Source organism: Canis aureus, chromosome 37 (genome assembly GCF_053574225.1).
Source record: "Canis aureus isolate CA01 chromosome 37, VMU_Caureus_v.1.0, whole genome shotgun sequence".
NCBI classification, from domain to species: Eukaryota; Metazoa; Chordata; class Mammalia; order Carnivora; family Canidae; genus Canis; species Canis aureus.
In genome coordinates this window covers 17,126,804-17,139,991 of record NC_135647.1, presented here as the reverse complement: position 1 = coordinate 17,139,991, position 13,188 = coordinate 17,126,804, and the positions used below count along the sequence as shown (strand labels likewise).

Below are 13,188 nucleotides of genomic sequence, written 5' to 3'. Positions count from 1 at the left end.
TGTTACATTAGTTTCAGGTATATGATATAGTGGTTTGATTTTTTTTTGTATTTTATTCTACACTCACCACAGGTGTAGCCACTATGTGTCACCATACAACAGTATTACAGTATCATTGACTATATTCCCTGTGCTGTGCCCTTTATTCCCATGACTTATACATTCCAAAACTGGAAATCTGTGTTTCCCACTCCCCTTCATCCATTTTGCCCACCTCCTCACCCTCTTCATTCTGACAACCATCAGTGAGTTCTCTGTACTTATGGGTCTGATTCTACTTTTTTGTCCTTTTGATTATTCATTTGTTTTGTTGATCCAACAATTCTACTACTGAGTATTTACCCAAAGAAAATGAAAACACTAATTTGAAAAGATATATGTACCCCTATGTTTACTACAGAATGATTTGAAATAGCATAAAATTTGAAAGCAACTCATGTCCATCTATAGATAAGTAGAAAGAAGAAAACAGTGTATATTGCATGTGTGTGTATACACATGCAGCCATAAAGAAGGATAAAACTATGCCATTAGCAACAACATGGATGGATCTAGAGGGTATTTTGTTAAGCAAGGTCAGTCTGAGAAAGACAAATACCATATGATTTCATTCATATGTGGAATCTAAAAAAAAAAAAGGTTTTTCTCTTTTTTCACTATACACAATTTAAAGATAAGAAAAGAATCATGGGGTAAAACTATTGGGGATCCCTGGGTGGCGCAGCGGTTTAGCGCCTGCCTTTGGCCCAGGGCGCGATCCTGGAGACCCGGGATTGAATCCCACATCAGGCTCCTGGTGCATGGAGCCTGCTTCTCCCTCTGCCTATGTCTCTGCCTCTCTCTCTCTCTCTCTGTGACTATCATAAAAAAAAAATAAAAAAAAAAAATTAAAACTATTGCCAAAGGTTGTACAACTAGGAAGTGACAGAGCCATGATTCAAGCCAGGCCAAACAATCTTCAATCCAAGTATCAAACCACTACATCATATTCATTCGTTAGGTGAAAATTAACCACAAATACGAATTTTAAGTAATCTCATTGTTTAAAAAATTAAGAAATATGGGGGTACCTGGGTGGCTCTTAGTTTCAGCTTGGGTCATGACCTTGCAATGGTGAGATTGGGCCCCAAGTAAGCTCTGTGCTCAGTACAGAGTCTACTTGTCCCTCTTCCTCTGCTCCTCCCTCCACTTGTGTGCTCTCTCAAATAAATTAATAAATTAATTAACTTAAATTTTTTTAAAAAAAATTAAGAAATATGATATACAAGTAATCTTGCATTTCTGGAATTAGGAAGACTTCATACGGGTATCAGCTGAGACCCTGGCCTATTGTGTAACCTTAGGTAAATTACTGAAAGTCAATAAGGCTTGGTGTCTTCATGTATGAAAAGGAGACGATGTTAACAGATCCTGAATTGTCAGGATTAAATGAAGTAACCGCATACTATATTCAAATCAGGACTTAACATGCAGTAAGTGTTCAGGAAATGTCAGAAATTACTATTTAGTGATTGAAAGGAAAATACTAAACACCCTCTGTGGAACCTCCAGTATATCAATTTATATGGCACATGATGGAAATTATTTTGAACCCTATCCTCAGATATTCTAAGATGACTGTGAGATCCAATCATATATTAGAGTTAAAGTTCTCTTCTTTCTTGTTCATTCTAATGGTCACAAGGATCAGCTCTTCCAGTTCACAGTGTCTTCTATTTCCATGAGGGTACTAACTCAGGTTATGTAGGTACATCAGTTTTATAGGAAAATCCAAACTGTAAGGAGTAAAGTGAACCAGAATAACTAAGACAGCATTTTTTCAAATCAAACTCAACTGTGAGGTCTTGGCCACTGGGAGAGCCCGGGGCTGATGAGAGGTCCTGGTCTCATGATCAGTGTTAACACCAAAAACAAAAACAAACAAACAAAAAACAAACAAACAAACAAATAAATAAATAAATGGTGCTGCTTCAGCACTTAAGCCAGTCTAAAGGCCGAGATACTTCTACCATCTGTGACCTTGCAGAATGACAGCTCCTTCACAAGTGTGATCGAGATCACTAGGAACCCACTGGTAGTTTTGAGCATCTAAGCTTCATATGAACCTCCTCACCAGATGATTAAAAAGAAAAAGCTACTTGGAGAGTGTGATAGAGAATGAAGGCTGGGGCAAGTGGAACTGAGTTTTGGAAATATCGCATCAGAACAGAGAACCGGGGGAACCCTGGGTGGCGCAGCGGTTTAGTGCTTGCCTTTGGCCCAGGGCGCGATCCTGGAGACCCAGGATCGAATCCCACGTCGGGCTTCCGGTGCATGGAGCCTGCTTCTCCCTCTGCCTGTGTCTCTGCCCCTCTCTCTCTCTCTCTGTGACTATCATAAATAAATAAAAAAAAAAACACCATCAACTTCATTTAAAAAAAAAAAAAAAAAAGAACAGAGAACCGGTGAGAAGGGAGTCACAAAGCATTGTATGTCTACTATGTGTTTAGCACTTCCCTGGTTCCTCTGGATTTTTTGTGGGTTTTTTTTTTGCATCCAATGCCTAAATGTTTTGCACATCATTATGACTCTTTTAGACTCCTCCATCCACATGGCACTGTGATTTTGTAAAGTTGGGTGTTGTCAAAAAACTCAAATTCAAAATCCATTCTAATTTCTTGGGTAAGTCAAATTAACACACATGAAAGCTGTGTGTATGTCTTTTTCACACTTCTCTATTATATTCCAGTGGAGAGTTCAAAATGAAAAAATACTTGGGAATTAGAGTCATTTTAACAGATGGCTTGTGAGCCATATTTGAAAGAGGTATGTCTACATCATTAAGAAAATATGTTCCTTGGGGCACCTGGGTGGCTAAGCAGTTGAGCGTCTGCCTTTGGCTCTGGTCGTGATCCTGATGGAATTCTGCATTGGGCTCCCTGCATGGAGCTTGCTTCTCCCTCTGCCTGTGTCACTGCCTCTCTCTCTCTCTCTTTCATGAATAAATAAATAAATCTTTAAAAATAAAAGGAAAAGAAAATATATCCCTTGATTTATTTGTGGCTTTAATTCAACAAATATTATTTGTGTGTCTATTGTGTTCTAGACACTTTTCTGGGTACAGAGAAGACAATGGTGAATTCTAGAGTAGACGACTTTGCCTTCTAGAGTCCAGAGTGTCATGTTACGTAGCATTTTAAATACATGATTTGAGTGTTTGAGGTACTACTTTATACACATGGAATCCTCATTGTTTTATGGAAGCAAAGCAAAATAATTACTCTTTTTGAGTATTCAGTTTTTTGTTTAATTACTTCAGTGATAAGTATGATAAAAATCTTTCAAAGAATTGTACCTATTATGCAGGATGCTGATAGAGAGAAGTAGGGAATGACACTGGCTCCTGCACAGATGGAGATAGTCACCTAGAAGTGGGAAAGGTCATTCCTCACCCCCGTGGCCTCAGAGAAGCCCACACCAGTGATTTGGACTGTGTCTGTACGAGAGTATGGACATTGCCTCTTTCTCTGGATACACATACCTTCTTGACATTTGCTTCTCATTGGTAGAAACCCACATGCCCAATTTCCCAAAGTTTGGGATGAAAACAGAAGTTGTGGTAGACTGTTTTACTTTCTTTTGTCTTAGAGGAATCAGAAGAACACTAATTCACCAAAAGCTGATTATCAAATGACTGATTAATGACTTCAACTTAACTAAGCAGCTTTTATTTTATCTTTGCAAGAGAAGAGCGTATCAAGAAATGTTCAGTTTATCTTTGACCCAGCTTCTTGCAGCTCCAGATGGGGTTAGTTGAGGTAGAAATAGATGTGGCTGTTTGTGGAAGAAAAGATAGCATGAACTCAACTGCCTACACCAAAGAACTTAGGGCCTGAGGAACAGAGAGAGGATACTGATGGCCTTTGGGCTCATGAATGATCCATGAGCTATCTGGATCCAAAGTAATGAACTATTTTGATTAGTCATTCAGTTTTTCTGGAGCTGACCCAGTGTAGGATCCAAATCTTTTAAATAGGGCTATTCCTATATAAAACATGTCACAATATTCATAGTCCGTTAGGGCTATTAGGGCATTGAGTGCCCATACTAGGTGACAGTTTCAAGGGGTATGAAAGTTGGTTAGCTGTATATGAATTGGATAATTTTTATAATCTTTTTCTCCACATGGTAAATAATAGTTTGCTTTTAGTGAGGAATATTGTAAAGAAGGTTGATTCAGAAAGTGGAAAATCTTTGCTTATCTTATCTGTATTCCCTAGACAATGAATATGTTCATAATATTCTCATCAAAACCTACCTTTAAATTATTTTAATCTAAATTAATTTTCCTAAGTAATAAGTGGCCACAGCTAAAACTTATAAGGCTATTTAGAACTATTAAGTCAATGATTAAGAAGACATCAGCACCCCCAAAAACTAATTAACTTGAGTATCAGTCTTTCAGATTTGTGTACAGCTTCCAGGAATATAAAAGCTTAAGCAAATCTAAATTAAATTGTGATTTCTCATTCCCTGAATATTATAAAGAAATATGTAAGCAGCCTGTAGATCTTTTGGGCTACTCAGATAAAGGATTTAGAGTGAAAGGTTCCATATAATATCAACAAAGGCTTTACCCAGAAGGGTTATGAGAAGCATTTCAAGGCCACATGAAACAAACACCTAGAGACATGTAGATGATCTTCACAGATTTCCTTCATGCCGATGCCTATAGATGGTTATCTATTAATGTTTGTTCAGAATGTAAGTTTTTAAAAATGCTCTAGAAAAGAGGAGTTTCATTTATCCCAATGGAAACATGAGCTGAGAATTAAAATTTCCCAAAGTAAAAAAAATGGCAAAACAGTTAATATCTAAATATGTCAATTGAGAGAAAAGACCAGTAAAATAAAATAAAAAATGTCTTGTTTAGACCTAGATACTATCCATATCAAATGAATTCTACATGACTAATGATAAGGAGTTCAATGAAAAAAATTCAGCCTTTATAAGAATAGAAGTAAGTAGTTATAACATTTCTGAATGAGGAAGGATTTTTAAATTTTAATATCTATTTAAATAGTCTAACAATGATCAAAAGGCTTTGCAGTATATGAATTCTAATATTTGTTTTTCTAAGTAATCTCTACATCCAACGTAGGGCTTGAACTCACAACCCAAGATCTAGCTGAGCCAGCCAGATGCCCCTATAATACCTATTTTTCTAAAACATCAAAAATAGATTTAAAAGTTAATTGTCAAATGGAGAAAACATCCATTAAAATATGACAGAAGGGTTAATACTGTAATATATATAAAATTCATATAACCCAGTAAGGAAAACATTTGAATACTCATAGAAAGAAAGCCAAAGGGACACTTAAAAGGCAATTCACAAAGAGGATATATAAATGAGTTATAAGCATACTAAGAATGTTTAGTGACTAGGAACAAAGGAGGGCACATTTAGAAAAGGTTGAAATCCCATTAAAAAAAAATTTAACAATGTGAACATGATTTGGTCAGATCCCCCACGCACTTCTATAGAAGTATAAATCCATACAACTTTTCAAAAACACAACTTTTCAATATTATCTAATGTCTTAGAAACATCATTCTATCTGAAACAGTATTTCTGGGTCACTAGGATACTCTTCAAAAATAATCTAAAATGTGAACAAGACCCAGAGTCTTAAGATGTTCATCAGAATTATTTATAAGATGCACAAAAATGAGAAACAATCTATTGTCCAGGAACAAAGAAATATTTAAATATTTTATACTGCTTATCTGGTATAAAATAATGTGTGGACATTAAATGTTCATGAAGTAAGTAAAGAATATGAAAATATTTATCATACAATATTAATTTTAAAATCAACATATGGAGTTATTCTTGCAAAATAATTTCAACTTTTAAAAATAAATACACGTGGGGAAAAATTGAAATAATTTTACCAAATGATTAACAATGTTTTGTCTCAGTGGTGATATTATTGGTGTTTCTAGATTTATTTTTTGTTTCCTTTCTGTAGTTTCAATTTTTTTCCTAAATAACATATTCTTCCTATAATAAGGAAGAAGCATTAAAAAGATTAATGCTTTTTTTAAAGCTATAAAATCCAGTTCGGATAATTACACTAAGGTCAGGAACTTCCCCATGCAGGTCAACTCTCCTACTAGAGCCATGGAGAGGGAGAATTTTTCTAGTAGAAACCCTTCAGCAATAAATTACTCAGGCTCTTGGAGGAATAAGATCCAATCAGCCAAACTCAATAGGGTCCAATCTGGAGCTTACACAGCCAGTCTTCATAATGTAGAGCTTTCGGTGCCCAGAGCTAGACAAAATTCTCTGTTAACAGTCTGCACAACAGACTTGATCTCCTTTGTGTTCCTATAATACTAGTCATGTTATCACATGTTTTGACAGGACTGATCCAAAAGCCCAGAAGACTTAACGATTGTTGCTTAAATGTTTGGATTAAGAATGCTAACCTAAATCAGTCAACACGCACAAATCCATATTGGCACCTTTCACGAAGATGAGTTCTTATGATTTTTGTATCTCTTTGCCTACTTTTATGCCAGAGCAAACCCCACTTCATTGACCAGATGCCTCTGTTGATGGCAGCGCTTGCTGGATAGAAGAACAGGGCCACTCAGCTCTCCAACATTTTAGAGAGAGATGCTGTGCAAACATCAGTAAAGCGATCTTTCGGCTGACATATTAGAGCGACTTTATGCATACAAAAAATACAAGTATTTTCCCTGCAGGAGATTGTTGTTACCTCTATTATTACCTAAAGAAATTTTGAGAGCATTTGCTTCTAAAACACTAGTAAAACCTGGGGGTTACTGAGCATGTCTAGTTCTGATGGGACAGCATAAGCATGGAAAACAGTGAGCGACTACGTTGAGAGAGTGCACAAAACTTACTCCTCTTAGACTTTTTCAGACTCATTCTCTATGATGTCCTGACACTTTGTCTGTCTTTCCTTTTCCCAAATCATTTTTCCATCCATTACAGAGCTTCTCACTCCTCCTATCCATGCTTTCTCATGGGGTAATCCTTCTATTGTATTTTAAAGCAAATCACTATTTCATTTAGGCAGAAGAAAAAAAAAATCCTAGTTACTCAGTGTATAAATTCTACACTTCCTTTTTCGTACTTTACAAGCAATCTTGATAACAAAAATGTGAACCTTGGGCAGAGAAATGCATGGTTGCAAACATTCACCTTATTTTAAGTGAGAAGAGATATATCAATGTAATAAATGGTACATAATGTTATCTGACAATTTTTTAATCCTATTCAAGCCCAAACTACATGATGTACTATTTTATTTCTTTAACTTCCCTAGAAAAGTCTAGTCATTTTAAATAATAGGGTCATGCTTTATGTAGAGCCTCTTGTAAGATCTACACATATGTGTCATCTGTACCATATTACACAAGAAAATGCCTGAACATCTTTGCCTAGGGGCCACAGGACATGTTAGTGGTCAAATGAAAGCTAATGATCAGGGAAGACTTCTTCCCCAGAAAAACAAGTTCAACTTTACTGCAGCTATATTCTTCCCTTCCCCAGAAAAACAAGTTCAACTTTACTGCAGCTATATTATTGATCTAAGGAAGGAAGAATTGAGGAGTGTGCTCACCTCCCATTTCACAGAAAACTATAAGGTCTATCCTATTTGAATTCCTTCAGTGCTTTGTCACAAAACACCATGCTTTTTGCTTTCCCCTCATCTCTTTCCTTATCACATCTAGGGACAAGATTCTTTTCCCAAATCCTGGGTTTGTCTCCATTTGTGCTCTTCTTCATGTTTTCAGGGATTTCCTCGTTCAATTATCCTCACTTGCTTAGCCATTTGCAATTTTCTTCCTTTTAGAATTTTCATATTTGCATATAAATATATTCAAACCACACTCATGTTAAAATCCATTCTTTTTTAAATATTTTATTTATTTATTTGAGAGAGAGCAATGGGTAGAAGAGCAGAAGGGGAGGGAGAAAGAACCTGAAACAAGACTTTGCATTCAGCATGGTACCCCACTTGGGGCTCCATCCCAAGACTGGGAGATCATGACCTGAACTGAGCTACCGAGGTGGCCCTAAAAACTACTATCTTTATAAAAATACATTTTTAAACATTTTCCATTTATAGCATCACTTTGTATATTTAAAAAGTCAGTAAGACCTGACTCTATGTCCCTATCCCTTACTCAGCCCACTCCAATTGACCCTCTACCCCATAAAGCAATGAAACTTAAGACTTCCTCCACACAAATTCACCATCTATATGGTTTTGCCTGAGTTCTACACTGATTTATCTAACTTCTTATGATGTTTTTTTCCCTTGGCAATATCAATGACATCTTAAGGTCAACTAGGAATGAAAATTTAACTGATTGCCCATCTCCTCTAAATGTTTACTCTCCATGTCATCTCTGTCTTTGAGAATGCTATCACCACCTACCCATAGATGCCCAACTTCAAAACTTAAGATTTTACTAAATGTCATTATTTCCTTCACCTTCAATTCCCAACAAGCCCAAAAGTTCTATACATGTCAACTATTCCTTCAGTATTCCACAACTGTCCATTTCCTATGTTATTATCTTCAGTGAAGGCTCTTGACAGTGTCTAGACTATTGAAATGGCTTTCTAACTAGATTTCCATGTTTTCAACCTGACCACTTTCCCTTCGTTTTTTTTAAGATTTTTATTTATTTATTCATGAAAGAGAGAGAGAGAGAGAGGCAGAGACACAGGCAGAGAGAGAAGCAGGCTCCATGCAGGGAACCTAACATGGGACTCAATCCTGGGTTCCCAGGATCATACCCTGGGCTGAAGGCAGCGCTAAACCATTAAGCCACCCGGGCTGCCACTTTCCCTTCTATTAGTAGAGTGATCTTCCTAAAATTAAAATTATTAAAAATCTTTTAACCTTTTCACTTTACCATTAGAACAAATTCAGCTCCATAACATGAAACTCAAGACTTTTATCATCTAGTCTTTGAATATCAGTCAACTTCCTTTGCCCCATGTCTTATACTCCCACCATATTAAAGTACTTTTGAGTGACTAAATATATTGAACTTTCTCATGTTCATACAGTTTCATACTTTTTTCTTGTGCTGAGGAATATGTTTCCTTATGTTTTTCTTCCAGCCAAATTATATTAAATCTTGGAAAATTAGTCAAGGGTTATATTTCAACTGATGTGTTTGGCTACTGCCCTAATCCTTCTCCAGACCTGTGCTGATTCCCTTACTCTATGCTCTCAGAGACTCTTGTGTTGACCTCTTCCTAGCACTTTTCTTTTAATTATGGTAAGAAAACAATATGAAATCTATTATCTAAATAATTCTTTAAGTGTATAATACAGTATTGTTAATTATAGGCACAATGTGTTGCACAGCAGATATCAGAACTTAATCATCTTATGTAACTGAAACTTTAATGTGTGTTGAAAACACACCCTAGATTCTGACAACCACCATTTCACTCTATGCTTCTATGACTTTGACTATTGAAGACACTTCATATTAATGGAATCATGCAGGTTTGGCCCTTCTGTGACTGGCTTATTTCATTTAGTATAATATTCTCAAGGTTCATCCATGTTTGTCACATATTGCAAGATGTCCTTTTTCAAAGCTACAGTAATTAAAACAGTATGTCACTGGCATAAATATAGAAAAATAGACAATTAAAACAGACTAGAGAGCCCAGAAATAACTCCATGCATGTAGTCAACTGATCTTCAAGAATATTAAATGGAAAAGGTATGATCTTTTCAACAAATGGTGCTGAAAAAAACTGGATATCCATATGTAAAGGAAAGAAATTGGATCCTTACCTTATACCACACACAAAAATCAACTCAAAGTGGATTAAAGATTTAAATATAAGACTTGAAACTATAAAAATTCTATAAAAAATCATAAGGAGAAAGTTTCATGACATTAGTTTTGCCAATGATTTCATAGACATGAAAATGGCTTTTAAAAATACAGGCAAGAAAAGCAAAAATGGACTAGTGGGACTATTTCAAACTCAAAAGCTTCTGTAAAGCAAAGGAAACCACCAACAGAGTGAAAAGTCTTCCTAGCACTTTTTATACTTGAATTTGTTGCTTTTCTGTTTCTTCATATATATACATTGCTTGCTTAATGAGTGACCTGGAAAGCCAAACCCTAAGATATTCAGAATCAAAGCTGAAGGATAATACTTCTCTTGGTGATTTTGGCAGGGGTGTGTGTGGAAAGAATGGGAAGAAATTGGGTTGGAAGGAAGAGAAAAAAATAATTTTACATAAGCTTCTCAGGAAATTTACCAGGTTACTATTGGATATCTTTGTTTCTGGTTGGCCCCCAGTTTGAAGAGACAAGTATAATGGTTTACAGAAAAAGGAGATCTCTCTATTATGGAGAGAAAACATTTCCCTGAAAGTTGATTAGCTTCTCAGCTGGACTTTGTGACAGCTGTTACAAATAAGCAAGGACATTTCTTTTTTCTTTTTTTTCTTTTCTTAAGACTCTATTTATTTGAGAGAAAGCATACATGAGAGAGAGAGAGGGAGAGAGAGAGAGAGAAAGAGAGAGAGAGAGAGAGCATGAGCAGGGTGGGGGATGAGGAGGGCAGAAGGAGAGGGAGAAGTACACTCCTCACTGAGTAGGGTACCCAACACAGGACTGGATCCCAGGACCCCGGTATTATGACCTGAGCCAAAGGCAGATGCTTAACCAACTGAGCCACCCAGGAGCCCTAACCAAGGACATTTCTATCTTAGACATATAGATGTGGATCTAACTTCTTTTCTCTAATCATACATTCACAGCTCAAATGCACAAGACTGGAGACTGAACACCCTGAACCCAAAGCACTGAAGCACCTTACCTGAGACAATACAAATATAAAATTAAAGAAGAAATGATGAACAGCAGCACGTAAATTAACACGGTGAGCATTATACCGAGAACTCCCGATTCCATGGTTCTTACAAACACCCAGTACAGCTTTGCTGCATCAGCTATGGGAGTGTCCCCATTATGCATAAGCCTCTGAGAAAGAAAATAAAATTTAAGAAATAAGGATGGAAACACTGATCAAGTTAGATTAATTTAAATACATGAAAACCATTTGATACCATAATTTGTTTTTAAATTAAATTATCAAGGTACTAAAGATCACCAGATCTTCAGCTATGCAAAAGAAAAGAAAAAGCCTGGGTTTGCATGGCTGGTTTAGCAGTTGATTTTTTTTTCTCATTTTTCCCTATAAGCTTTTAAATGTGTACACTCTACATGCAATTCATAAAGGAAAAACCATGTATTATTTATGTACTATTAACTTCTGAACTTAATGATCACAAGATATGAAGAAATTAAATATGATGGTGGAAATACCCCTTTCTCACTGAAGCAGATTTGAAAGGAATTTAATTTGTGCTATGCATAAAATAGATGGCTTATTTTAGAAACTTATAAAAAAGTTATCAGGCTATTTAATGTGAGCTTGAAAACCAAAATTTACATTAGGTCAATTTAACCATAAGTTCTTATTTTAGACAACGAAAACATATTCTGTATGAATTAGAAATAAATACAAGGCAATGAGGTCTTTAAAAAAAATATTAAATGCTACGGACCTAGAACATTGCCGTTTGACATCTTTGACCCTTGAATTTTACAAAACATATGTGTTCTGTAATTATGACTTTCTGGTATCAGGTGGAAGTAGTATGCAATGTAAATGTAAATAAAGCATATTTTCTTCAGTGTAAGAAAGGAGGAAGAATTTCTTAACTTTTTAAACTGACAATTATATAAGTAAGTATAGCTTAAAAGAGCATGGTCAAAACTAATCCATACTAAAAATGTATAGATAAAAACAACCTCAGAAACACACACACACACACACACACACACACACACACAAAACAAACAAACAAACAAACAAAAAAACAGAAGCTCAGAGAGGTTAATCTATGTTTTCCCTATACCAAAATATCCTTTAACATTTGAACAATGACTAGAAGTCAGATATTCTGACTCCCAACCGATATTTCTTTTATTACTACACTAAAACTTTAATTTTTATATTCTGTACTTATTAATTGGTCTACCTTGCAGAATGTGAATCTGTCACTTGGGCTTTAGGCAAAGATTGGTAAGTGTTGTCATACATTTCTCCTATTCTAGATCTTCCCCTGCTGCTATTTCTTAAAGGTAAAGAAAGAGACATAGGATTCACTGATGACATACACAAATAATGATATATATTTGATGCCAATAACATTATCTAATCAATAGATGCTAATCATCCATTTGGTCCACACACGTTGTTGTGAATACTCACCATGTGTCATTAAGCTCTGAAGATAGAAGAGTGACTAAAATTAGATAAAAGCCCCATGTTCTTGGAGTTTACACTTAAGTTGGGGTAGGGGTGCTGGGGGATAAGCAAGTAAGATTAAGCAATAAATATGGTATGTTAGAAGATGGTATTTTGTTTTTGTTTTTAAGATTTTATTTATTCATGATAGACAGAGAGAGAAAGAGAGGCAGAGACACAGGCAGAGGGAGAAGCAGGCTCCATGCAGAGAGCCCGATGTGGGACTAGATCCCAGGACTCCAGGATCGCGCCCTGGGCCAAAGGCAGGCGCTAAACTATTGAGCCACCCAAGGATCCCAGACAATGGCATTTTGAAGAAAAACATGAAACAGAACAAAGTATAGGAGGGATGGAGGTGTATTATAAAATATTGAAATGAGAAAAGATGTCATTTGAACAAAGACTTGGAGGATATAAAGGAATGAGTGATATGCCAGATGGCATTCATCACACAGTGCCCATACTTCATCTTTGTGTATGTGATTCTGCAACTAGACTGTAAGTTCCTGCGTGGATCAGGGCAAGGGCTGTTACATCCTGTATTGTACATAGAGCATAAGTATCATTACTTCATTATAATCCTCATCCTTGTTCCTTTCAGTTTATATGTATGGTGCCTTAGATTTTTCAAGGTGTATTTCCAATTGGTTGTCCCAACAATACTGTGAAGTGAGTAAGGTAAATGGTACTACTTGTAGGTATTATTACTTTTTTTTGATACATATGAAGCAGTTGAAGACTGACTTATCTAATGTCATTATAGCTGACAAATGGCAGAGCTGTGACCAGAACGCACTTTCCCCAAC

General features: G+C 36.0%; 1 protein-coding gene across 1 annotated transcript in view; it reads right to left on the bottom strand.

Annotated features, from left to right (window-relative positions):
• The window catches only part of LOC144306479 (uncharacterized), a 329,755-nt gene that overhangs the window by 70,033 nt on the left and 246,534 nt on the right, over window positions 1–13,188 (bottom strand). The window contains exon 17 of the mRNA XM_077885883.1: window positions 10,886–11,049. Within this exon, the coding sequence (XP_077742009.1) occupies window positions 10,886–11,049 (164 nt within the window). The remainder of the gene's footprint in view (window positions 1–10,885; window positions 11,050–13,188) is intronic.